The sequence below is a fragment of the Equus przewalskii genome, chromosome 16 (assembly GCF_037783145.1).
Source record: "Equus przewalskii isolate Varuska chromosome 16, EquPr2, whole genome shotgun sequence".
NCBI lineage: Eukaryota > Metazoa > Chordata > Mammalia > Perissodactyla > Equidae > Equus > Equus przewalskii.
In genome coordinates this window covers 26,922,934-26,950,321 of record NC_091846.1, presented here as the reverse complement: position 1 = coordinate 26,950,321, position 27,388 = coordinate 26,922,934, and the positions used below count along the sequence as shown (strand labels likewise).

At 39.6% G+C, this 27,388-nt stretch overlaps 1 protein-coding gene across 34 annotated transcripts in view; it reads right to left on the bottom strand.

Moving 5' to 3' along the window:
* Positions 1 to 27,388, bottom strand: part of ENOX1 (ecto-NOX disulfide-thiol exchanger 1) — a 536,764-nt gene that overhangs the window by 192,106 nt on the left and 317,270 nt on the right. For 30 of the 34 annotated variants that reach the window (XM_070578360.1, XM_070578374.1, XM_070578365.1 and 27 more), the window contains one exon: positions 76 to 219. In XM_070578360.1, the coding sequence (XP_070434461.1) occupies positions 76 to 88 (13 nt within the window). In that variant the 5' untranslated portion in view covers positions 89 to 219. Of the gene's footprint in view, positions 1 to 75; positions 220 to 24,534; positions 24,721 to 26,937; positions 27,007 to 27,388 lie in introns of all 34 variants that reach the window. The other 4 variants (XM_070578376.1, XM_070578373.1, XM_070578375.1 and 1 more) reach the window with 3 other exon arrangements.

Below are 27,388 nucleotides of genomic sequence, written 5' to 3'. Positions count from 1 at the left end.
TCACATCTGGGCAAGCTTTTCCACTAAGAACTCAAAATGCCTTGTTTGTGTCCTGTGCTGGCCACCGACATTTACCTGCAGCCATCATCTGAGGAAGCTGCTGGGGACACTGGGTGATGCTTTCAATGCCACCTGCATCTACTATTGAATTATGAGCATCCTGGGAGGCAGGAGCAGTTGGATGGCTGAGTGCAGGGTCCCCACGGAGATCATTGGATTCTGCAAAAGGGGAAAAGAGTGTGGTGAGAAACTATAACAGTTAACTGAATGAGCCTTCGAGGGAAAAACTACCGTCTATTCAAAACAAACAAACAACGAAACAACAAAGAACAACTTCCAGTCACAGGCACAGAAGTGGAGCTGCTTCCTGTGCCTCCGTGGCTGTCCCCCTGCTTGGTTTCAGAGCCCTGTGATATGGGTGGGTCAACTGTCAACCTGCCTAGAGCAGAGCTTGGGCTGGCTGAATAAACAGCCCCGTCTGCGAGCACTTCTCGAGCCTCGCCTCCCGCTGAAGAGACTTCAGGAATGGGGCTTATCAGCCCCTGCACAGCCTCTTCCACGCACTGCACATCAATGCAGAGGGCAGACTCAGGGCTAAGGATGATTTTTTTATAGTTAAAAAATTAATTGATGTTGTTATTTTGGAAGACGGTCGTCTGTGAAATGTATTCAGAGAGGAAAAATAAGTAGGGAAGAGGAAGAAAAAAGCAAGAAGCCATTCACCGTAAGGCTGGCAAAGGAGTGCACCTAAATTACAATAGTCAGGAAAGGCAAAGGGAAAGAATGGCATGCAGCCCGTAAAAGAAGATCTAGAGGGTGCTGGGGCAGCAGAGGAAAAGCATTTGTTTTTCTCAGTTCTATGAAAAGATAGATTTAACTGGCCACAATTTGTTTGGTCTGAATTTTCCCTAGTATGGCACAGCTTATATATATGTATTTTTATTAGACTTTTTCAAAGCACTTTCCTAACAGAAACAAAGAACAATAAAACATTAAATAAAGTTGCAAAGGGCCCCTCTGTTTCACACTATTGATAAAATGCTATGCTTTCTCTCCATCCTTAAAAATGCAAAAACATAGCATTCGTACACATATGTTTTAAATGCACCTTCACCAGTTCAAAACTGAAAGATAAAATACATCACTTAGGTGGGTGAGAAATTTGAATTTTAAGTAGATTTGATATACCAACTGAATTTCAATATTTATTTTTATTTAGATATAAATGTAGAAAGTTTTCTAAACCATCTTTACGTTAATGGCTATATTAGAATGAGACGCTATGGTCTGTTTGTGTATCTAGTGGAAAGTTTGGCCCTTTTATGGCATAGTCTTTTATTTCTTTGATTCTTAGGCGTAAGTATCAGTAATCCCTTTGAACAGTGTAGTGTCAAAGAAAAACTTATTGCCTGTTGACTACAAGTTTAATTCAAATGGAAGCTTGGGTTTCAATGTCTCAAGGATAGGTGGATAATGAGCAAATTGTTTCCACAGTTCTCACAAGTCCCCAGCCCTCAACTAAGGGGCCATATGAGATAGTGGAGAATTTTGCCAACAGTCTGCGGGAAGATGAAACATCTTCATCACTTAGTAGTGAAAGATCCCAACTTTGGGAGCAAATTATCCTAAGGACAAATATTTTATTCCTTGCAATTAAACTCTACTACCCAAATGAATTCAGAATGTGCTTATGTATTGTGCATCAATTATCTCAGGCAATGGATGCCATCAGATAAAAAGATTCTCACCAAGTAAAATAAACTCAATAACATAAATAGGTAGCTGAACTAAATGTCTGCCATCCACATACCACCAATATTTCTGTGATGAAACCTCAAACCACTTTCCTTTCTCCATCTCCAACCATTTCAGATCAGCAACAAAGAATCAGGCTAGAATGTGTTCATTCTTTTGCTCAAATGGCCCTGTAGTACAACCCTTTCAAAGGATCACAAGGTCACTATTTGTCTTACTTATCTCCCCTAATGAAGTTTAGCTGGCTGGCTTCCTTCCACCTCAGATTCTCCCCAAATGGGCATTAATCATAGCTTTTCTCTGTCCTGTGAGTCTGCAGTTCTGGAATGCTCTATCAGAGAACATCTCCCTTTCCCTTGTGGGCCTTATGACTTGTGCCTGATGAGCTATGTTTCACCTTGCCTTTTTGCTACAGTGTTTTAGGGATCATGTTCACTTTCCTTGGCTCTATAACAGTCCATTCCAATGGTAGTTTTCATTTTAGTCATTATGGTCTTACAAAGGGGCATGAAGTGTCCTGGAGGCTCATAGCTTCCACTCACACTTTTCATGCCCATCTTAATAAACTGATACTGTTTGTATACCTGGATTTACAGCCTAAAGAGAATTTGTAACATTCAATTTATTATTTTCTTCAACCTCCACTCCAATAGTTTCAAAGCCATACAACTTCATGTTGCTACCACATATCTAGAATGGTGACTGTGAAGTCACTTCTATCACATCTCAGGCATTTTCAATAGTCTCAAGGATGCCATGCAATTCTTTAAAAAAATTAAATTGATTTGATCACTGGGCTTGAAAGAAAGATGATATTTTTAATTAATTACTACCTAGTAATTTATGAATAGTCATAAGAGCTATTTTTGTTCTCTACTAACATCTATCATTCCTATTGAATACCTGCCTCTTTAAAGGATTCAAGACCATAATGCTTAATTTATCATTCAAATCAATTTCTCTGCCTTAGTTTTCTTATTTCTAAACTATAAAAAAGATTACTATTCCTGATGATGTTTATTTACACACAAAGATGTGGGGAATTAAAAAATTATAACTAATAAAGCACTTTGAATATTGTAGGTGCTAATTATTATTATTTTATTTGGAAGTGTAGTGTTTCCATTAAGGTGCCCTGGGATCTTTGTGTTCTGCTGGATAATTATGTAATTAATTCTAAAACAGTGAGTAACACTTGATATTTCTAAAAGTAAGTGTTGCCCTAGTTTTCTGTGCCACATCTAATTTGTAGCAGAATAGTTCTTCATTTTCTACAATTCCTTGATAAAACAATACAATGTAGTTTAAAAGAGGTACGAAGTTTTCTCTCTCGGTTTCTTTCTGCCTATGCAACTACAAAAGCTTTCAAGAGATTTATGACCAATTTGTGAAACTGGTAGTTTGTATTTACAGCTTTCAGTGAGATAAGATCATCACAAAACAATCAGATGTACAAAATGCCAAGGGCAACAATACAGCTTTGTGCAGGGTTCATCTGAAATCTAACCTCTTCTTCATTAAGGCATTTTCAAGTACAAAACCTCATACCCAGTTTTGTAACTATTCAACAAGATATATTTATGCTCAGGATTTTACTGGGTTATATCAATGGGGCAAATAAATTTTGAAACTCACCAAGAGTATGAAAATACTATTTGGTCTAAAAAAAAAAAAAAGGCACAGGCTTTTCCCACTCTTACTGACACAACTCTCTCTAATCCTGTCCAATTTTTACAGGTCCCTAAGACACACACACTGCAAATAACAAAACCCATCTGTCCACAAAACATAGATTCCTATTAAAAGGGGGTAGAGATGAGTTAGGTGTTGGTGTTGAAAATTCTTTTCTTTTCTTTTTTCTAAAAAAGAATGATTTTGTTTGATGTACGCCATTAGGTTCATGCCTACTTCAACAGAAAAATAATTATAATGAGAAAATCAGATTTATTAATGTCTTGTAAAGAGTTGATACCAAAGGAAACTTATAAGACATCTGAAACTTTATTTTTATAGGAATTGCTCATTTGTATTATCATAGTTTATATTTACAGTAAAAAGAAAAATGCATTCCCATCCAAAATTCTACTTTCCTCTTCTATCACTAATAAAATATTTCACTTTGATCTTCATGTAATCAGTAGGATACTCTCTTGAGTTTATGGAAATGTTTCATAGTTTAAAGCAATACAGAATATTGTTAAACAGATGTTATTTATGTATTAACTCCATGATTTTTAAGCAACCGCCTATGAATAATAAGGGAGACATTTCTGCTTCCTGTACTGGTAAACTAAGTAATTCAGACCAATTCTCCCACTGAGGAACAAGTAGAAAAGCTAATGTCTTTCATCAGCTTTATAAATTTCTCACTATTATCTCTTCAAATATAAAAGGATCCCAAAGGACACACTCTAATTAGTAAAGAGGATTACTAAACTGGCTAAGGAGAATGGGTTCTGTTAAGTATGGGGCCTTTTGTTTTACTGACCTAGGAGATAAGCAGAATGTGCAAGTTTTGAGGCAGGGTGGAATTTCTCTGCAAAATGTAGAACAAGAGGACACCAAGGCTAAGTGCTTTAGGAGAATGAAAGAAGGGACCTTTGGTGGCCACCCAAGGGAAAAAGGGACTTCAGAGAAGAGAAATGACTAAAGCATATTTTCAAGTGATTCATTGGAAAGTATCCAGTGGAAATCTTTCCCTGCCCTCTCTACAAAAATGTCAATAAAGTCTACATTGCTCCTTACTTCTTAGGATTAATTTTTGGGTAGCGGGGTGGTTTAGAGGAGAAAACTTGTAGAGGGTAAGGAAGAGGAGCTGATAGTGGAGCTTACCTAAGGTACTACAAGATAAAGCATGAGAAACTTATCATGTTAAATATACAGGATGTTGGTTATTAACGATCAATCTCTCCTGATTAATGGGAAATAAAAACATTAAGGTTTTGAGGAAGAGATTTAAATTAGATTAGACTCCATGGGGAATTTCTGATGAGAGAATTGTAAAGCAGGAATATTACATCAAATAAAGCTAAAAAGATCCTGAGAAGGATGGAGAGAAAAGTTGCCTCTTGGAAATGGCATGGGCAGAGGATGGAACCGGGCAAAGACCAGTTGAGGCAGGACTGAATCCTGTAGCACTTTACATCAAAGCCAGGAAATCAAAAGGTCTTCTTTAATATCTAACCTGTTACTCATACATTTATAAAATCACTGTTTTCAAAAGTGTCACCATTTGACATACATCCCAGCACAGTGCACCTGAGGACAAACATCATTTCTGTTCTAAGTAGTTTTTAGTTTGTCCTTTAAGGCAAGAAGACAAAGGAGATGCGTACTCCCTCCTCCGTGCTCCCATAGCAGCTGTATCTTTCTCTACATGAGCATTTGTAACTTCATTTTCTAATTAGTTGTTTATAAACAACAAGCTTAGAATGATTAAGGAAGCTAGTCATCTTTGCATACCCTGCAGCTAGCAAGCACAGTACCTGGAATGCGGCAGGTGCTCAATACATACATAAAATTATAATTATTTATAAATTTATAAAATATTTAAAGTTATACATAAATTTTACATATATGCATATATATGTTTTCCAAATGAATTCAGGCATAGAAGGAAAGGAAAAAGGAAAATGAAAAGGGAAAGAAGGAAGTAATAAAGGAACTTCACTTCCAGAGTCCGATCCCCAAGGCTGGAGGTTTGAAAGCCAAAGAACACAAGAGTGGAAATTGCTGCCGGAAGCTCAAACACAGAAGAATTTAAAGTGTCAAAGAAAGACAATTTGAAAAAATGTTAGATCTTTCCAGATAAGCTTTTGGTGCACTTAACAAGTCATTCTCCAAGATCTAAGACCCCACACCTCCCTGGCAAACCCTGCCGGGTCAGAAGCAGCTTACAGGGATGTTTGCCTTTTGTGAGACTTCTCGCAGCTGCTGGGTGAATGAGCTGAAATCTATAAATAACAGCATCTCTAGACCCATTAAGCAGTGCATTAGTGTAACAAAGGCATGTACATACAGTGCTAAAGAAGTGAAATCATTGGAAGAAAGCAAAAGTTTCAATTTGGCACGCACCCCAGAAGATAGAAAGCAGATCCGGCCATTTCTCAAACACAAAATACCATTAAGGCTCTGTGATTACATCCTCCATTTTACCAGTTTGTCTAGCAGCCAGTTTTAAACTTCAAGCCATCTTCCTTCCATCTTATGGAGGAAATGGTTACTGAATGGATGATAAGGTTTTACTCATGACATGTTTGTCTTCGAAGAACTCAACGTTGAGAGAGAGAGAGAGAACCAGAAGTTTCCCTCTGAAACCATACAATCAAAAAAATAACCAAACTTGCCAAACAGACAACTAAACCATTATGTGCAGGATAGTAGATAAAGCAGATTATCTTTCGACACAAAGAAAGATACTATTTGGTGTTACATATATAAATATAGAGAAATGACAGAGGTAAAATTATTTCATTTTCAGGACACCTTTGCTTTAAAAAAAATTACACTTTGTATTTCTAAATTGAATGAAATAATAAAAGAGAAAGCTTGAGACCTTAGGGATAAAGCACTTCTCTTTCCATTAAAAATAGAAAAGAGAAGGGGCTGGCCCAGTGGCATAGCGGTTGAGTTTGCACACTCCACTTCGGTGGCCTGGGGTTCATGGGTTCAGATCCTGGGTGTGGACCTACACAGTGCTCATCAAGCCATGCTGTGGCAGCATCCCACATATAAAATAGAGGAAGATTGGCACAGATGTTAGCTTGGGGACAATCTTCCTCTCTCTCTCTCTCACACACAGACACACAAAACAACAGAAATGAAAAGAAAATGGGACTGGATGGTACTACAATAATATGTAACTTCAAAGTCTTTGTATAAGCAGGTTTTAAAATACAGGACCTTCCACACACAGACTGTTTCAGATTTTCTGAGAAGGGCAATATCACACTTGAAGACCGTGTATGAAATAGGTAAGAGGTCAGCTCACTCCTCTCATTAATGGGTATCTATCAACCACACACACACTATGTTATCATATGTTGTTTCCACATTCCAAAATACACCCACCATAGGAAAAGTTATCACTGCTGGCCCTGCAGGTGAGTGAATTATGAAAGGAAGCAATCTCATCCGTAAACATAAGCCTGGATCCCTTAACACCAGAAGAGTCTCATTTTAAGTAAAGCCTTTTCTAAAAAAGTCCCTGGGATTCAGGACAAGCACACCCAGGTTCATAGAATATCAAAGTTCGAACCGGAGAGTTCATCAGTTCCAACTTCTTCTAGGTTCAGAAGGCCCCAAGTGTTTCTGACAGGCAACTATTTCAAAACAGCCATCATAGCTCACAGATTCTCCCTTCAGCTGAGCCCTTTCCTGGAAAATAAGAGATCTGAGCTCTGCCTTTGAATCCTACTTCTGCAGTGAGGTGTGGCCTTGGGAAAGGGACTCTTGTGTCCCCTGAATCGAGATATGGAGGCATGACTGCCAACTAAGTCAGTCACAGACAAGTTTACGAAAGCAAATAAGCACATGTCAGAGAATTAATGCTTCGCCTCAACCGACAAGTTTCCTGTTTGTACTCTCTGTTTTCTCCACGTGCCTACTCAAAAAGTCCTACAGAACGGACAAAGTAAACGGAATGCTGTAACTATAGAAAAGCTTCCCTTGAAATGGCAAAGCTATGGGCTGCCAGGAAAGAGTAACAGAGAGGACCAAGGAAGGAGTCATTTTGACAAAGTGGGTAACACCTCCTCAACAGACTTCAGGGGCATTCAGGCTTCAAAGGCACAGCCATCAGGAGATGTGAATTCTATCAACCACAGATGCTGCCACAAATCAAAGAACAACTTTTTATGCACGCATAGTGTAGAAAGGCCTATCGGTCACATACTGGTCTTTTCGGTCACACTTATGCACAGAAAGCGATTTCTGTAAACATTATTATCTTATACAAGAAGGGGCAGACAATGTATAATTCTATAATTTGTGCTGTTTTTTTACTCAGTTTTTTCATTATGTACTCATTTTACACCTCGACTTAACCATGGAAAACATATTAAGCTACAAAGTGGAACATTTTAATTGTAGTGGGTGAATAAGTGACCCTTAAATGGCTACAAACTCTGGTAAATGAATTATCTATTTTCCAAAAAGCCCTGATTACAGCTCTTTAATCTATGGAAATCTACCTGCAATAAAACCCAGATCAGACTGTGACCAGCTGGAGCCGGTTGCTCATCCTGTTTAACATTTCTCCTAGGAGGGGCCCGAAGAACACGTTAGTTACTCTTTAAACTAATGTGCTCTTAATGATGCCATTGCAACACGATGAATAAAGCATTAGCCCTGCAGTCTCCATCACCCCAGGACTTACAGACTCGGTAGGACGCCCCGACCTCCACTGTGTTGCCCTGGGCCAGAGACCTTGTTTTCCCTTTCTCTAAAGGACCAACCACAGCCCTTGTTCACGTTCTGTAACCACTGGGCAGGGCAGTCCGGTCCCTGGACTGGCCTTTTTTACTCCATGGGGGGTCGCAGATGGTGTGGCTACCTCGTGGGGGTGGGCTAGTTGGGGGAGAGCTACTGAGGCATGAGCGCCCAACACAAATGCATGTGCAGCAAGACATCCACCTGGAAAGTTTTAGGCTGGCAGGGAGCATTCTGAGGAAAAGGGTCAAACCTTTGGTGCCACTGGCTGTGTTCAGCAAGAATCAAATGGAGGTACTCAGAGGAGAGGAAGGCCTGCGGGACCCAAAGGTATTCAGGTTCCTGAGGGTGGGGGTGAAGAGGGGGGCACGTCAAGGTGGTTCTAGCCTCCAGGGGCCACTCATGGTTCAGAAGCTAAAGGAAAGATTGTCCTGGTTCTTTCTTGATAAAGGTCTTTATGTTCTAGCTGCTTTTGGAGGTCAGGGATCATCATCAGAAGTAAGGACTGGCTGCACGCAGTGATCTCATCAAGGCATTTATAACACAGAAAGCCCCCATGGAGGTTCCTGCCCCCAAAAGGGGGGTGGGGGCATGGGATAAATGCTAATGGGAAGGTTCCAGCACTGAAAATAAGGTTGAAGGTCACTGTAAAATGCTGCTTCTACAGCTATAATGCCTTCTCTATTTTCTCTCTATCTTGGTTATGGATTTCCATAAAAAGGTGTAAGTGTGCCGCTGCCCACTCCACCTTCTCCCATTAACACTCATCCTCCCTGACAGTAGGAGGTGACACTTGCCTCTTAAGAATGTCATATAGAAATCCTTCCCTACCAGGGGATGGCATTCGGAGAAGTAAGCTCCTCAAATAGGAGCTCTTTCTCTACTCCAGTCGTCCAGATCAAGGACCCATCTGCCCCTGAGAAAGCAGCCTGTTTTCTAACTATGGCAGTGTTATCAGTGAGGCACTGAAGACACAGAGGTCTACGTTATTAGAGAGCTGAAAACGTTCTGTGTCAATGTGCACGATCAAAAACAAACACTCGTGTAATGAAATACCTATGAATTTTTACATATAACTTCTATAATTGTCAAATTTAATATTCATGTAGACGTCATTATAGTTCAAGATTATTTGTTAAGTAAGGCTTCCTTCCTCACTTCGTCAAAAATTCCTGAGTCTGCACAATTACAGAGAAATCAGAGCCAGTTTTAAGTGAAAGGAGTAACTTGTAGGCAAATAATTTCAAAAGCGGAATTATACAAATCCTGTCCAGAAGTCCTGCAGACAAGATTGTATCGAATGTTAGGTGGGAGTGCATTTCATAGGTCTGATACGACCTGGGATGGGGCCTCCGAAAGTAAAGCTGCCCCTGCCTGGGGCCTACGAAGGTTTTAAATGGCTGTTTGGAGGCACTGTCGGTCTCCTTCCTGCCTTCTACCTGTGACATAAAGCTATATTTCCCCACAAATTCGCCAAACTCGGGTCAGGATCAAATGCCATCCCCAGGTATGTATTCACAGATTACTCACATATTATCGGGGGAAGGCGGAGGAGCGAGCAAAAGCTGACCCTAAAGAACACAGATGCGAGAGAAAAACATCTGGCCCGTGATACTGAATGTAATTTCTTGTAAGCTCAGTCATAGTATTTATTTATGGTTTTATTATTTATAAAAAGGAAATTATGCTGAATGTGCTTTGTGGGAATTACAGTATATTGCTGTTGCTACCATGGTTTATTATTTTCACAGGTAGATGGCTTAAACCCAACCTAAACAAATATTTTAAAAGAATTCCCACTAGCATCATCACCTTTTTTTCCTTTCTAGTCTTAATGAAAAAGATCTTCTACTCTTCAAGTCCTCTGATGTTCTTATTCTTGTGCAATTCTAAGTTTTATGGTTTATGAGATAATATTTGTTGTAAAATAATGACTAAGAAAATAACCAGCAACTAGTGGTGGTTAAACAGTGCAGTATAAGAAGTGAAGGCCTTTGAGAAGTGCAGTGGTTGTCTACTCCAGATGTTCACCAGGCCTTGACTATTAATGCAATTAAGATGATGATTTTATTACTTGCACAGTGAAGTAGACATGCATTCGTGTACTTATCCAACATATCAACCAGACACAATCTCTACAACAGAGTTCCATTAATAAGCCCAAAACAAGGTAGACGTAACAGTGAGACACATAATCAACATAAAACTAAACGCAGCATTATTTCCAGACTTCCCACAGTACAATCTCTGAATACCAAACTCTTAACTTTAATAGGAGACACATCTTCATTCAAACACACTCCCCAAACTTTCTACCATTCCTAACTACCAGCTAATTCAACTGTCCTTCTTCCTGGTAGTGACATTTGCATGGTAGTATAGTGACACAGTTCTTTTCAATCTGAGAATAAACATCAATATACCTTACATAGATGCCAACTAACATTCTTCTAAGGACATTTTTATTTGAAAGCTATTATTACTAACACTAATACTTGAAATGAGTTCAAAAAGCTAAAGTCTATAAAGTAGGCGCCCATTAGGAAAATGGCTCACTATAGAACAGTCCCACATCTTTGAGCTCATGAAAAACCCACAACAATCTATGAGTTAGATGTTATTAGAAACTTTTTACAAAAGAAGAACAATTAAGGTTCAGAAAGTTAAGCTTTTGGATCATTTACCCCAGGGCACAAAGCTAATGAACCGTAGAGCCCAGGGCTCATTTTGTCTTAGTCTGGACCTCCGTCGTTATAGATTTGGGGAACTGAGGTTTTCTCTAACAAAGAACTGGAGTAGGAGGTCCCTCTTGGTTTGATTGGCTCTAAAGACAGAGGAATCTGGGGTAAAAGGTTAGTTCCATTCTGCTGGGGAAGCATTCTCTCAACAGATATTTATTAAATACTTACTGTACACAGGTCACTGTGCTTGAGATCAGGAATATATTGGAAAGCAGGACACATAGCCTGTCTTCAAGGAGTTTGCAAATTAAAAAGCATGAGCACACTCCAGCTTGCTGTAATGTGGCAAACTAGATACTTTTTGGAGCCTTCCTGTTATAAGAAAACAATAACAACTAGATTCTGGATATAAGTACTTATTAATGTATTGCTAGGCTTGCAGTAAAGAAGGAAACTCACTAAGATTCCTCCTGCCTTCAGAAAAAAGAAAGACAAGTAGGCTGAAACCAGAAGAAGTTACCGTGAGCAGTAAGTAAACATGAAGCCAGAGATGCTTGGAGGGAAAATGCCAGATCAGCACTGAAACAGGAGACAGCCTGCCTTGGCAAGGTGGAGCCACAGGCTGAGGATCCCACGGTGATCAGGAGCTGGAAGCTCTGTTGTGTCTTTGCACGGACCTCACCCCAGGCTCCAGCCAGCCATCTTGACCCCTCTACTTCAGTTATAAAAGTAGGCAAGGGAAAGAATCTGAGCAAATCAGCAGAAATCACCAGTGGAAAAGATCTCCAGACCCATGCTTTACTAAGAAGCACATTTTCCTTAAAGTAAGAATATTAATTGTGTGTTTAGAGAAAAGGAGAGGGGGAACAAATGCATAAGACATCTACTTGGGGTTGCTCTGTAGCCTGAAGGTTTTAATGGGTTAGGTTTTATCAGAAAATCTCACAGACACCTTTGCCCAAATTGGGCTTAACTTTGTCCAAATACATATACTGAGGATAAAGCTGTGGTTTGAGCTGAGAGCTTGATATAAGCGCTATCACCATCAAGGACTGCCCAGGATGGTTATCCCTGTGTAGATAGCTCCTATCTACAATCTCCAATACACCAACACCCCACCACACTTCTACTACCTAAGGAAATATAACAGTGAGAGATAAGGATGGCGAGACGGGAAGGCTGGTCAGGGTCACAGAAATGGGATGGCTGGGAGGTAAGGTTGGGTAACTATTCCTTTTCCTTACCCACTTTGTGCCAGAACCCCTACCGGTTCTATTTCCCTTACATCTCCCCAACAGGATGCCTCTAACACAATCTCATTCCACTGGCAGCTAGCCACAGGCAGGCCCCTAGTTCACTTCTCCTTTCTGCCTGCCACCATGAACAAAGGCTACAAAGGAAGGAACTGGAGATACTGCGGAGCTGGGTAAAGCCATGAGCTGAGTCAACCAGAAATCCTAACTTCTGATTCCTATTCCAAGAGATCACTGACATAATGGAGGTGCTGGAAGCAGGGAGTCTATGTTATCGTGTGATGCACACTTGAATCAAAGTCCCACTGTGAGCTTATCAGAATCATTACCATTGCGGCACCTACTTTTTCATTCTCAGTAAAGATAAACCTAAACCCTGAGAGCTGATCTGGGGACGCCCCTCTTTCTGCCTCTCCTATGAAAATGTGCACAGCAATTTGGCAGCACAATTTGCATATCATAGGAGAGCTCCTGTCACAAGTCCCCTGTGGGCCAGTTTCCTGAGCTTTTCTGCTTTATGCCTTCACTCCTCATCTCCCAAGTTCTTTGAGGGACTAAGGCATAATGTGTTCTGGAGGAACTGAAAGAAATGAAACATTACTGGCAAAACTGTCAGACATTTTGATAGTAAAAATCCAGATGCCTTTAGATAGGTTCTCATAAAGGAATTCTTTCGATCACAAAACAGCAGCAAAAACTCCACTAAGGACAATTTCGTGAGCGCATCTTCACGCCGATTCCCCCTTGAATAGAACGTATTCTGGTCTTTCTGGTTTTTTCTACCAATATTTTGATCTAATTCATTGTTGGTACACATGATACCAGAATAATCAATTTGGTGGTCTGAGCCCGTGTGTGGCAGGGGTTTGGCAGTAGCATCTCTGTTTTGGTTTGTAAACTCCTGTTGTCCAGTAGATCAAACAGTGGGAAAAGCTTGTAGTGTAATCTTGACATCTTGATCCAGTAAACGCAATTCAGAACAACAGCCAACAATGGCAGGGCCTTTTGGATATGTTATCTGCTGTTAGATCACACACTTGGGAACCAAGAGGAAGAGCAGGCTGTTTTAGGAAAGGCAGCAAATGGAAGAGAAAAAGTGGATTAATACTGAAAATGTGATGCAGAATAAAAGAGAGATTATAGTTGTATCCTTCCAATCAGAGTTGTATGGAGCTCAAATTGTTTCTGAATTTGCAAGCGCCTTTCTGAGTTAAACTGCAAAAGTAAGTTTATATAAGAAAAGGTGATTTCTGAAATACATTAAATGTAATACAATGGTTGTAAACGTATATAGGAAATCCAGAAAAGTGCATTTCCTCCATGCCATGTGATCACAGTTTTGTTATATGCAGTTATATATTCTTATTTTATACTTTCTACTACTTTTCTTGTATTTGCATATTTGTGACCCAAATCAATGAAAGTATATAAAGTACAAGCAATAGGAGTTCAATGTGAAGACTAACCAAAGCATTTAACTGCATTGCATTGCTTGCCCACTGCAGCAAAAATGAATAAGTGGTACGTGAATTAGGTCTTGCTAACGTAGGTAGAGAGGTGTGAGAACTAGAACAGAGAAGAAGCTAAGAGAGCAGCCTACTCTTGAGTTTCCTCCCTTCACCTAAAACAAAACAACCGATCAGCTATTAGGTAATAACCCATTTTAAGTTTGCTGAGGCAAGTTAACAGCAGGAACAAGACATTGAGGTTAACAGACGATTGCTGGCTCCGTCCATTTACCTACATACTGAAACTAAATTGGGAAACCGCAGCAGATTTGATCAGGAGGTCTTTCTATTTATATTCATAATTCCTTTTCTTTCTTCCTTCTTTTTTTTTTGTTCTTTTTGTTCTTCAAAGAACACCTTTGTAGATTCGGGTGTTTTAAAATTCTGATCAGAATTGGCAGTGGGAAAAGAGGTGGGGAAATAATGGAGACTCCAGTCCTTATGCGACACATTCACAAACCCTATGAATTTTTAACGAAGAAACAATGTCCACAATTAGATTTGAAATGAGGTTTTCTTTGCGGGCGCTCTTTTGGTAAGTGGAGTGTGAGTGGATTTTACTTTATATTCAGTAAATGATACCCAGTGCAAAAAAACACCACAATTTAACAGAAAATAAAAGCAAATTGGTGATTACTCACAGACCTTTTTTCTTCTCCCAGATTTGCAGAAGTGTGGCGGTTTTTAAAATTGTATTTCATTTTATTTAAATGCCACATATATGCCAGGGAACCCAATGGTACAGAAAGTCATGTTCAAACAGTCATGACCTAAAGTTGTCCTTTTGTATTATGTGGAGAAGTTTTCATTTGTTTGATTTGATTGAAACTATAAAAAAAAAATTCCCAAATGTAGAACTTTGTGGAGAAAGAAACTAGGCTTCCCCATTTGCAAACTAAGCCATCTCAAGTGAATATTAAAAAATTTAATAATGTTGAAGATAAGAAAACAGAGTGAGGTGATGGCTGCTTAATTTGCCTTTGAAGCCAATGGTTAACTCTTGTCTTCATATGGCTTAAGTTTTTAGTATCATAGAGATATATACAAATGGCTTCTCACGGCTCTTGGATGGCCTCCAAGGTCCTTCAGAATCTCCCTTCTGGCCACCTCTGTAATCTCATTTCCTACAGCTCTCCTTCTCCCAGAGCTGCCAGGACATGGGCCCTGTTACTCTTCCTTGAGCTCGCCAAGCATGAGCCTCTCTCAATGACTTTGCACTTGTCGTTCCTCCAGACACCTGTACAACAAGCCTGCTCTCTGCCCTTGGTCCCTTCTCTCCTGAAATATCACCCTCTGCAGAGAGGCCTTCCCTGACCTACCGAAAATAGCAACTTTAGTTACCTTCTGCCCTTCTATCAGCCTTATTTTTCTCCATAGGATTTCTCAGATTCTGGGGTTCTATTGCATAACTATTTCTTTGATAAGTTGGACTTCCATAGGGCAGGTTGACTTTTAAAAGTTTTTTTATGCTTTTCCTGCTAATTGCCATCAGCCAAACGGTGTCTGGTACCCGGTAGACACGCATCTTCTCTCCCTCCGCCCCAAATTCATTGAGTAAATATTATGAATATGTGTGCATGTATGTATACATATATGCACATATATATACATACTGTATTAATCACGTTTTTTATTTTCTGTACTTCTGATGCTTTGACAGCTGGGGCCCTGCTGACACTGGAGAGACTGCTCCTCCCAGAGTTGGCCCCTTCCTGGAGATAGCAAACTGCTCACCTGGGAGCACAGTCTTCAAACGTGCTCCCAACCAGTCCAGAGCTTATACCCTCAATTATCTCCTTTGTGCGGCTCACATGGCAAACCACTCTCCCCCTCCCCTAACCACTCCACAGCTAGGTTCCAGACAGCTAGAGACAGCCCTTGTACCTCGAATCAGGAGAAATTATTTCCACTAGCCAATCCTAAGGCTGCTTACCCTGCTTCACCTATTCTTTCCCTCAAAAAAGCCACAATAAATAAATAAAAATGCCCATATTTGTCCCTCAGTCCCTCTGTATCCTAACTGACCCTGGTGCCTCCTCATGCAGCCCCCCATAGTATGGCATGCTCTCTCCTTTAGGAACTGTGAGTAACAAACTGACTTTTCAATGGCAATCTTCTCCTGATCTCTTGGCTTCACCATACCTGAATATTAATAAAATCTACATTTTAAAATGCACACACACAACACACAAATCTGTCGAATGATTCAATTAAACAAATGAAGTTCACTGTATCTTCAAGGAAAATGATATATAGTCATCATCAGGAGTTATGATTTCCCTGGACTCACGAGAAATAAAATGACTGTGACATTTTAAAGATTTATATGTAATTTAGCCCTCATCTTGACTCTGAGATTAATTTATGGATTGTTTTTGTGGTTATTACTGTTGGCTTCTACTTCGACCCTCCAGCTTTTTTTAGATCTAGACACCATTAACTCAAGGCAGTAGGCCTGCCTTGCTCTTTTTGCCAGACAGAAATAATTAACACTAGATACCGAATACCAATAAACTGTCAATAAAACATATACAAGGTTTTCTCTTTAAATATAAAGAAATAAGTCCTATCCATAATTTTCCAAATTACAGCGAGCTCTGAAAATAATGTGGACACATTTCCATGACTTGAAGCACTCAGTGAGTTTTTTCAACACATTAGAACACAGTTGTTGTCTTTTCATTCCAAGAAAATATAGTTCATGTTGTTCCGTGGCCCACTGGTCAGATGCCTCAATGTTCTTTGCTGGAACGCACCTCGGGCAGGCTAAGGCTGGGCCAGATAGGCATGGCAGCCGTAGAAACCGATCCTGGGAAACTGACCTTTGATTCACCCTCACAGTAAGCTCAGAGGAATGTGCTGGGTGGTTACCCATTACTTGCACCTGGTAAGGAGGAAAGCCTGAGGCTGGAGTCTTCAGCACAGTAGGGTTGGGCCAGAAAGATATAAAGACCACAAGAATGACAATGGGAGTTTCTAGAATGAACTGGGGGAGCCTCAACCCCGTCAGTTGCTGTCTTTGGCAGGAGAGTCCTTGCTGGGATTTGATACCCAGGGAAGCTTAACTCTCTAAGAGGGAAACTGCCATGGAGTCTTCCATTCCACGCAGCTGTCTTCATGCAGTCAAACTCATGCCTCCTGTGCTTGCGTTACAGGGTCTTTCCAACCACAGTCACCCCCTTGACAGTCACATAATCTCTAACAGAAATAGCTGACCCTGCCGAAGGTATTAGTAATAATACAAGAATAATTTTCAGCAAACTTCAGAAAGGTCTTAAAACTGGGCTCATATGCTTTGAAAACATGCTTTTCAAATAAATGCAAGGATTAAGAATTTACATCAGAGGAGACAGGAGCTCTGTCGCTGGTCCATCAGCTTTCCTTTCTGACTGGCTGTGCATAGGGCCTCCTACACAGCACGGCTCACGGCTGTTCCCCTGTGCGCACTGCTCTGCCTACTCTTCCCTGTGCATCCTTCCTTTCAGGCTCATGTCAAGGCCCACCTCTCTGTGAAATGTTAAGAGATCAACTCTTTATGACTGCTTGCTCCCTCCAACTCTAGAGTTCCTTGAGGGTGTTATGTCAGGGGATTTAATGTGAGAAATGAAACCATTATTTTAATTTTTAATAGTTATGTTGATTTTGAGTCATGTGAACTTGATGTTTTTGTGCGTTAAAAAATTGCCGAATATTCGCACTTTCATATAGTTCAACCTAATATGTGTCAGGAAAAAAATGTATTAGAAGAAAACCATATGATTTCACTGATAATTACTGCTTAAGAGGAGGCCGAAATAGATGCTTTACTGAATCATGTATAAATAAATAAATAAGTAAATAAATGTTCTGATGGTACAGATATGGCAAAAATTGTTAAGCTGGTATCTACCACTGAACTGCAGAGCACCTGCATTTTGACAACCAGCGTTCTATATGCCCCTTTTGCCATTTAACATGCTCCATTTTTTTGTGGTTATTTCCTTTGTATGTCTGTGGGTTTGTGTTTTCTCTCCAACTAGTTTCCCATACATTTAAAGGCAAGGAGCAATATGAATGATCAGTGTTTTAGTATAGCACCTTGTACACAGCAGACAGACCCACAGTAAGGATTTGTCTGGTCATTTATGATGAGGATATCTCACAAAGAAACGCCATTTGTTTTCCTTCTTGGTTATTCTAATGGAAACTGATGGGCCATGCTCTTCTGGCGAGGGAGCCTAAGACCTGGAACAATTTAAAGCTGAGGACTTTTAGTAGCATTGCATGTTGGAAACCACTGAGAAGTGGTAGGAGGCAGTGGAGTCTGTTGGATCAAACATGGGTTGACCACCTGGACTCTATTTAGCAGCATAATATGCACAGTCTCCTCCGCTTCCCAATCCCAAGAGACGATGCCACAAACATGTGGCAGAGAAGACACTGTGGGAAGCCAGCTCATCCTATGACATCCTCTTGGCATCTATCCTCTCTGCCCAGCTACTGACCACTGCAACCAGCATCAGGCTCAGTTAAATACTGTCCTTTAAAAACTGATGCCTGAGTCTGTTGAAATGTGTGGGGATAATTGTGACTCACATGCTTCAAAACATTAAATAATGTCACTTATACAACCTAGATATTTTTTTTCTTTTAAAAAAAGTATAAAATATTACACACAGTGGGTATTTTAAAAGCTCTTGCAACTAATGCTTTTTTGTTAAAAAAAAATACAGTGGTTAAGAAAAAAATTACATCTACTAACCACTCTTTATTGCCATTCATAGAATGATGTGTCTCCATAATACCTAGGAGCTCAGTCACTAGATGTTGCAATCAATAATATTAAAGAAAGAAATTTATGGAGAAATGTGTCGTGAGGAAAGAGAAGAGATGTTATTTTCATCTGAGGGGTAGGGAAGCATCACAAAGAAGAAACATAGGAGCCGAGTGTTAAAGGATAAAAAATAGCTCAACAACGAGGCCAGCCCGGTGACCCACTGGTTAAGTGAGCACGTTCAGCTTCGGCAGCCCGGGGTTCACTGCTTCAGATCCCAGGTGCGGACATGCCATGCTGTGATAGGCGTCCCACGTATAAGGTAAAGGAAGATGGGCATGGATGTTAGCTCAGGGTCAGTCTTCCTCAGCGAAAAGAGGAGGATTGGCAGCAGTTAGCTCAGGGCTAATCTTCCTCAAAAAAAAAAAAAAAAAAAAATAGCTCAACAGGAAGAGAGAGAGGGAAAGTGGGTGGGCTGCTCAAGAAGGGAATGGTATAAACCCCAGTGGGTCACCCCAGTGGGTCAGGAGTGGTGGAGGCCACTGAAAGGACAGAGCTGACTCTTCACTACTTTACATTTAAGTGAAGTTATTTAGATTGTATCGGTTTCCAGACCATATAATGACAATAGTAATTTTTATTCTCTAAAATGTTGCTTTTAGGAAAATGTCAAGGGACTTAAATTCATTCTTCCTAAGTAAAATGTTTTCCTACATAGAGATGCTATTTTATCAACTAGAAAACTAAAGTGAGGTTTTTATAAAAGACAGACTGAAAAGATTAAGAAAGTCTTGACAATATAAACACGCATTTGCTCACCAACTCATCATATTAAATACTAAGTACTAACTACTGTGATACTAAATACTAAAACTAGGGTTTTATTGCTCAAAGTGTAAAAGAGATTCTTTTAGTAAAATGAAAATAAAGCACATTTTTACAGCATAGAAAGATGCTGTAAAGAGGCTGTTAATCTCAGAATTCATTAACCAAGAGACCAAAAAATACACAAAATATCATCTATTTCCAGAGAATTTTAAATAAAGTCATGGAGAGCAGATTTACAATGGTTTAATTAAACCAGGTTAGAAATGGCAGGAGTCTGCTGACAACCTTTGGGGACTGGGAAGAACTATATAGTAGCCTTCGTATGGACCAGCTGCAAAAAAGAGTCAATAACAACATGAAGATGACCGGACTCTTAGAAGAAAGTTACTACACCAGCCTGGTGTTCGTAACAGTGAGGACAGAGGACATGAATTTTAACCAGATCCACGCCATTGACTTATGAAAAACATTTTAAAAGCTCAGCAAAAAGGTAAGTATGATATGAACACAGACATATCAGCTCTAACATAAAAGAGATTCTGAGAAATAAAATTTTGATTATATAACTTTACAGTCACAATCCTAGTGAATGAAAAGGGGATGCCGCTACAGAAATCACTATGTCTTTATGAGAACTTCTCTGACGTATTCTGATTCTAAAAGAATGAGAAGTAAATGGAAACAATGTTGCAAAAGTAAAGACAATCACAAAAGTGTAGGAAGAATTCTTAGAAGAACGCTGGAGAGGCTTAAATCCAGAAGGACTGAAATCGAAAACTTTGAAAAAATACCAAAGGTAGTATATGGAATATATTTTAAAATATCCGAAGAGGAGGACGAAGGAAAAATAGAAATACTTTTGGGGAAGGCCTTTAACAATAAACAACAAAGATGACAGAACTGTTCAACTCCCATTTGTGAGTCTCCTTCTGTGAGCAAAGTAATCCAGAAAGTGGGAAGGATATAATAAATAACACAAGTGCGGAATTTTAGCTCAAGGTGGTGGCGGGAACGGGGAGAGGGAAGACATTAGAGCCAGAAACAGGCAAGTGAAAAACCCACTCCTGGATCCAATGTGGCATGATCCTAGGTTGAATGCTACTCACTTTTCTCTCTTGCAAATCTGAGTTTGTATCACATTTATCAGGATTAGGTCATTTCACCTTGAGAATTTAGTGCAACTTTGGAAACTGCCCATAAAGACTACTGGAATTCCAAAGAGTTGGTGTCAGTTTGGGAATGACATTTTACTAGCTTTGTGACTTGGCAAAAAAGATACAGGGTGAGAGTAATCTTCACATATTACAAGGAGAGCAGATACAGAAGTTGGTCTAGATTAGTTAAGTAATACACTACAGAATGGAATTAGGACCAACAGCTAGGGGATATGGCAAATTGGTTTCAGGTTTATTCATTCTTTTTCCCATTCATTCAGTGAATATTTAGTTAACTCTACTGCATGTAACATCATTTTAAGTTCTAGGCTGAAAAAAAAAATCCAAACAAAAAACCTCACTCCAAAGAAAAGAGGCCCAGATAGATAGGTCAGTAGATAGATATGTATGTAGATAAATGGATACATTAATTAAAACACAGGTTAATATAAAGAACATAAAGGAAGAACTAATCAACTCTGTCAGTAGAAGTCATTTAAGATTTTCTTGAAGGATGGATGAAGGTGAAAATTGGAGGGGTATTAGTATTAAAAAGGAATAAAAGGGCCGGACCTGTGGCCAAGTGGTTGGGTTTGCACACTCCGCTTTGGCAGCCCAGGGTTTCACTGGTTCGGATCCTGGGTGTGGACACGGCACCTCTCATCAAGCCATGCTGAGGCAGCGTCTTACATAGCACAACCAGAAAGATCCACAACCTGAATATACAACTATGCACTGGGGGGCTTTGCAGAAAAGAAGAAGAAGAAGAAGAAGAAGAAAGATTGGCAACAGATGTTAGCTCGAGTGCCAATCTTATAAAAAAAAGGAATAAAAGGTGTTTCAGGCATCAACAACATTATGAGCAACGATAATTAAGTGAAAAGCGTATGGCATGGTATAGAAAGTGAGTATTTTGCTTGATTGGCGCTTAAGGGGAAACTGGTGAAATGGTGGGGAATGATGCTGAAAATATAGGCAGGGGCCGTGCTAAGGAGTTGATTTCCAAAGGCAATGGGGATGCAATGGAGTATTTTAAATTGGGAGTGACAGGATCAAATTTGTAATTTAGAATGATAATGCTTACAGCAAAGTGGAGGGTAAGCTTACAGGGAGAGAAGCTCGAGGGAATTCTGAGGTAATTACTAGAGACCAGGCAAGATGATGGAGAGAGGGAATAGATTTGAGGGATATTTCTGGAGATAGAAAGCTAAGACTTGGTGAGCAATTGGAATATGTTGGTGATGGCACAAGAAGGTAATATTCAAAAACTATTCACAGGTTTCTGGCTCAGGGGACTTGGTGGATAAAAATAGGGGCTTTCCAAGGCACGAGAGCAGTTAAATTATTAGTTTTGTTTGGAAAGGAGGAAAATGTGAGCTTTCTGCAGAGCAATCAAATGCTTCCATTACTGAATTTATATAATATACAAAAGTATGTTTGTCCCCAAGCAAGTATCTGCTTCTCCCAGTAGCCACAGACCTAGCCTATGTGCCTGGTACACAGTGGTTCTCAACATTTGATAGACATTGGAGTCACCTGAGGAGGTTTTTTTTACAAGTACATATGCTGGTCTCCACCCCCAGGAGAATTACTAGAAGTAATTATTAGAGACCAGGCGTAGACGATGGAGAGAGGGAATAGATTTGAGAGAGATTTCTGGAGATATTAAGATAAGACTTGGTGAGCAATTGGAATATGTTGGTGATGGTACAAGAAGGTAATATTCAAAAACTATTCACAGGTTTCTGGTTTCACCCCCAGGAGATTCTGATTTCAGTGGACCTGATATAATGTCCAGGCATTATTTAAAATAGCTCCAAAGGACATTCTGATGTGCATTAAAATTTGACAGCCACTGCAGTATACAGTCAATAAACCAACATATGATTAATTAATTAGAAGAAAGAAGGGAAGGAGAGAAGGCTTCCTGAAGTTTTGAAGAAGCAGTGAGTTGACCTTCTATACTCAACCATGTAGTACGGGTTGGAAAGTTCGCAGGATGACCTTTCAGATCTTCCAACCTTAAGGGTTCATGAATGTGATGTTACGGTATCCTTGGCTTCGGCTCTTGCAGACAGAGCACTGGCTGAGTAATCACTGGTCTGACTCAATGAATCTTATCTTACATCTCTTACGTTATTAATGGCCATCCTCTCTCACAGCACCCTGTTCCTTAACGTCATAATACTTTGTGTATCTGTAAATACATATTTTTCTCCATTTCCTTTTTCCCCAATGTCTGTCTCTCCTACTAGACTGAAGTGCCATGCAGGCAGGCATTCTCTTTCTTTTGCTCACTATTGTGTATCTAGCACCTACCTAGCAAAACACAGGTGTTTAATGAACAAATGAGTAATGAGCCAGATTTTTCTTGTGAAAATTTTCAGGCCACATTGCATCACTTTCAGTATGCCTACAGGTCTGTCCGTGAGTGTGTTATAGACCCAGAAAATGATTTCAGAAATGATAAAAAAAAAAAAATAAATACAGCTACAGACAAGATATTTTTAGATTTTTTTATCTCGAGGAAAACACTTTGGCTCCAAGAACTTTGATGTTATATAAGATGGCTACTTATATAAAATAAATCAAATTAAAAATAGGGAATAAATATCTAAAAGGGTGAAAAAAGGGACAGGTGTCCAACCTGAGAAATACCATTTAAACCCTGGTCCTGTTCCTTATCTACATCTGAGAAGTCTTAGCCTCAAAGTCTGATGAACCTGGGGCTTTCATATCATTTATATGTTAATAATCAGGTCTAACAGTTAGGTATAACACAAGTAAAAGAATGAAAGGATGAACTAATGGGAAACTCAAAGTTCCTATTAGCAGAATGATTAAAGGAGTAGAAACAGGTGGCTAACTTGAAGTGCCAGAAATGTTAAAATCTCTATACTAATTGTGATCAATACACTTCCATATGCTTGAACAGTGAAATATTTGCTGACAGTACTTACTACAATATTTAACTAATTCCTGAAATTTTACTGCCCTGAGATTCAATGTGAGTTTTTTTACACAAAACTTATCAAAATCATAATTCTACCTTACCTTAAATTTGCCAAGCACCTACCATATGCTACCACTTTCACATATATCATTTCATCTAATTCTAACAACTTTACTTTACAGATCAGAAACAAATCAGAGTAACCTTAGATGTATGCCTAAAACTGGAATACTGTAAAAAGCGTTAATTATAATAAAAAATCACTGAAGTATCATCTTAATCCAGGTGAAAATGTATATTTATAAAAGCATATTTTTGTTAAAATACTAAATATAAGCCTCAATCATCAGAATAATAGAAGAGTACTTGTTTTGATGAATGACATAATTTGGCTTACTAAGGAGTAAATAACATTGTTCTAATGGATGTTATCAAAAACACGTTAAAACTGGTAATAAGATATATTGACATCACATGTCCTTTGATATGACACTGAGAAGGGTATATCACCTCTGTGGTATTCTTTCCCAAACTGTATAACCTCAATTTAATCATGAGAGAATATCAGACAATCCAAATCAAAGACATTCTACAAATAACTAACCAGTACTTTTCAAGATGTCACAGTTATGAAAGACAAGGAAAGAATGCGGAACTGTTCTATTCATTTTTGATACTTCCGATGTATTCAGATCACCATTCTGAAGATTAGTAGTCAATACATTGTACTGGATGTATAAATGTAGGTGTAAGAAGTCCGAATGATTCCATATTGCATCCAGGGTATTAGCTAAATTCTATGGTGCGAACTTGTTTTTACATTATTTGCAATTTTCCCCGAAACCATTATAATCAAAAAAGGATTTTCTATTAACTAGAGACTCCAGTTAACTGATTGAAAATTACTTTACACTAAGCTAAATTTACACATGTCATTTCTTACAAAGGTTATTATGTCTTTCTAAATTAGTATCGCAGCTCAGATTATTAGAATTATGATGGTTATTTCCATTGTCCAAACAGAAAAGCAGAAGCACAAGAAAAGTAAAACAAAAAGAGATGGGGGAGAGCTCAAGCAAGCAGGAAGGAAACACAGTTCCCTTAAACACACTCATTAACCTGGAATACTACTAGATGCTCCAGGCTAGAAGTGAGCAGCTTGCTTCTAAACAGATTTTAATTTTTAATCCAGTGGAATAGGTCAGATGCAGCTCTCCCACCTGGAGGGCCGTCCCAGAACCGATCTGCCCCAAGGCAGTACTGCAGGTCTGCTGGTAATGGTCACCTTTGGGTAAATGCAGTCTCCAGGCAGCCGCGGGGCTCCGTGTGTGCTGATCCCAAGGATCAGGAATAAAAGTCGGCTGAGATCTCACAACGAGGTGGGGGTTTTTCTCCTTAGATATTTTCTAGGAGTGAGCAAAGACAGAGCCAATAAGAAACAATTTTTTAAAGTGGAGGTAGGAGGGGGGATATCCATGTTTGAAGTAAAATTCTAATAAATAAAGGTCAGCTTTACTACTTAATTAAAATTGGGTGGAGGCATAGATGTTGGACCAGATGGGATGCTCACAAGACAAATGCGCAGACATGAGGAAGATCTCCTGGGAAATCAAAATGCCCAAATGAGAGAGAATCGAAGAGAGCAGGCCCGAGAGCTTCCACATATGGGGCTAAAATGAGCAAAGAAGAACCAGGTCTGAATGATTCCTGAGCTCTTCACAGACCTCAGATTAGCTGTGTATTAGTGCAGGCAGATCTCAGCTGTCCATGAAAATGAGAACACATTTTAAAAGCTGCGTTTGAATTTTAAAGGTACTCAACATTTCTAGTATTGTTTACCGAAAAAGGTCAACACTCAAGTGTTTTATTTATGCACGGCAGAACCTCAGTCTAAAAGCACTGGGTTTTCCACGTGGCATTTGCTGACAATGTGTTAAATGCATAGTGGCGGAGCCAAGAATATTATTTTCATCTCAGTGAATGCATTATTAAAGGACCTCTGCTGTGCCCACCACTGGGCAGGAGAAGAGGCAGGGGCAACTCCGCATTCGGAATGCAAGGGACACTGACAGACTCACTAGAAACTCTAACAGCGATAATCCTAAACCCACACTACTCCAGCTCCCTTTTCAGTTCCCTCCTGCCCAATCTAGAAAAAAGGAAAATGGAAACATTTAAGTAAAACTCATATAAAACCTCAGTGCCAAACACAACACCTTTGGTTCTTTGGACTGTAACTATTTCATTGAGATTTGTGCCTGGTGTCCATTTCCATACTCTGGATCTGCATAAGCATTCACATCAGCCCTCAGTTCTTCTTGCAAATCAAGAGTATAATATACTGACTCCTTCCAATAACATTTGTGTTAAAATCGTTAAATGCCCACGCAAGTAATTTTTTATTAACTGAACCAGAAATAATATATGATACATACCAACTTTATGAGAGTGAGAGGAGTTATTTATTTTAGTTAGCCAAGAATATCTGTTGTATAAATTAGAAATCTTCTTAGGAGGAAGTCCAGTGTTTTAAACAGACTATGGAAAAGCATGAAATTAATGCCAGGTAAATTTTTACTGGAATACAGGAGAGCCTTTATCATTCTAGGAAAAACATTTCTCTGCCTAGGAAAAATATTTCTCTGCCGTAAGCAAACTCCCTGATAAGTTCAGAAACTATCCTTTTTATATAAATATTTTTCACTTGGAAAAATGTTCTCTTTAAACTGCTCCCTTAGTGCATTTTAATACACAAATTGATTTATAGACGTTAGATTTACACATAACTTTCCTAGTATGCATCTTTTGCATAAAGCAAAGTGAATCTATGACAAACATTTCTATCCTATTCAGATGTGGGGAGCAAATAAATGATCAGTATCCCCATATATATGGTAATATATGCCTCGTTTTATTTATCGCTTTCCCCTTGAAAATAAGAATATAAAAAACTTAAGTCTTTAGGAACTTTCTTCAGGAAATTTCAGAAGACTATGGTTTTTAAATTACACTTTTACTTGATACACTTTCCCAAACCTCAGAACAGTTATATTAAAAGAGCTGGTGCTGTCATAATTTGATTCAACCCCATAAATATGTATAGAGCTCCCAGTGCACAGCATCCACTATGCTCAGGGCAGGTGATGCAAGATGGATCAGGCACTGTCTGTGGTCCCAGCCTTCGAGGAGCCCACACTGGGCTGGCAGGACAGACACACACATCACTGGTGTAATGGACTGAGATGACATTCTAGTGGTATGAATAAAACGCTCTGGCAGTACAGAATAAAGAGCAAGGGTTTTGGAAGGGGACATGGGAGAAGGGAGACCAGAGGATCAGCAGAGGAGATGACATTTGAGCTGGGTCTTACAGGATGAGTAAGACGAGACCAGGCAGAGGAGAACGTTCCAAGTCAGGAAAAACGAATTAGCCCATACACGCCAGGTTTCTAAATTAGACTTTCAAAGGTGTTTTACTTCGAACAGTCTTCAGTTTGCAATGTCTAACACGAAATAAAAATCGCAAACTGGATGGGTTCTTTCTCACTAGCCTGTCCTTCTCCCAAGCACCCTAGATATTTGGGAAATACACGTAATAAGAAGTAGGAGAGGGCAGACAGTACCTTGGTGGAAAAAGAGAAAGTGAGAATGCTTCCATAACTGAAGTAAAAATCAGAATTAGCACCGTGGGCCTGTGAAGGAGGAGAACGATTACGTGAGAAAGAGCATACTGCAATAATCGTCTCTTCTCAGTCTGCTTTAAAATGCAAGATGAATTAATCTTTTTAAAAAGAGGGTCTGCGGTGAGAAAAGTCTGCAAAGTGCTACCAACTACAGGGTCTGTCAGAACTGTGCTCGGGGCTGAGACCTCTTAGATAAAGGGGAGGAGGGCAAGGAGAAACCGGTCATTTTCTTTCGGTAATCACACCAGTATCCCGAGTGGAGATGAAGGCTAGGCTGCAGGCTTCATGTTGTGTACCGTGCTCCTCTTCCGCCACAGAGGGAAGAGGAAAGCGGGGAGCAAGGTCCCCAGGGGAGACCTGCAGTGAGAAGGGGGTTCTGGGAAGTCCCTGT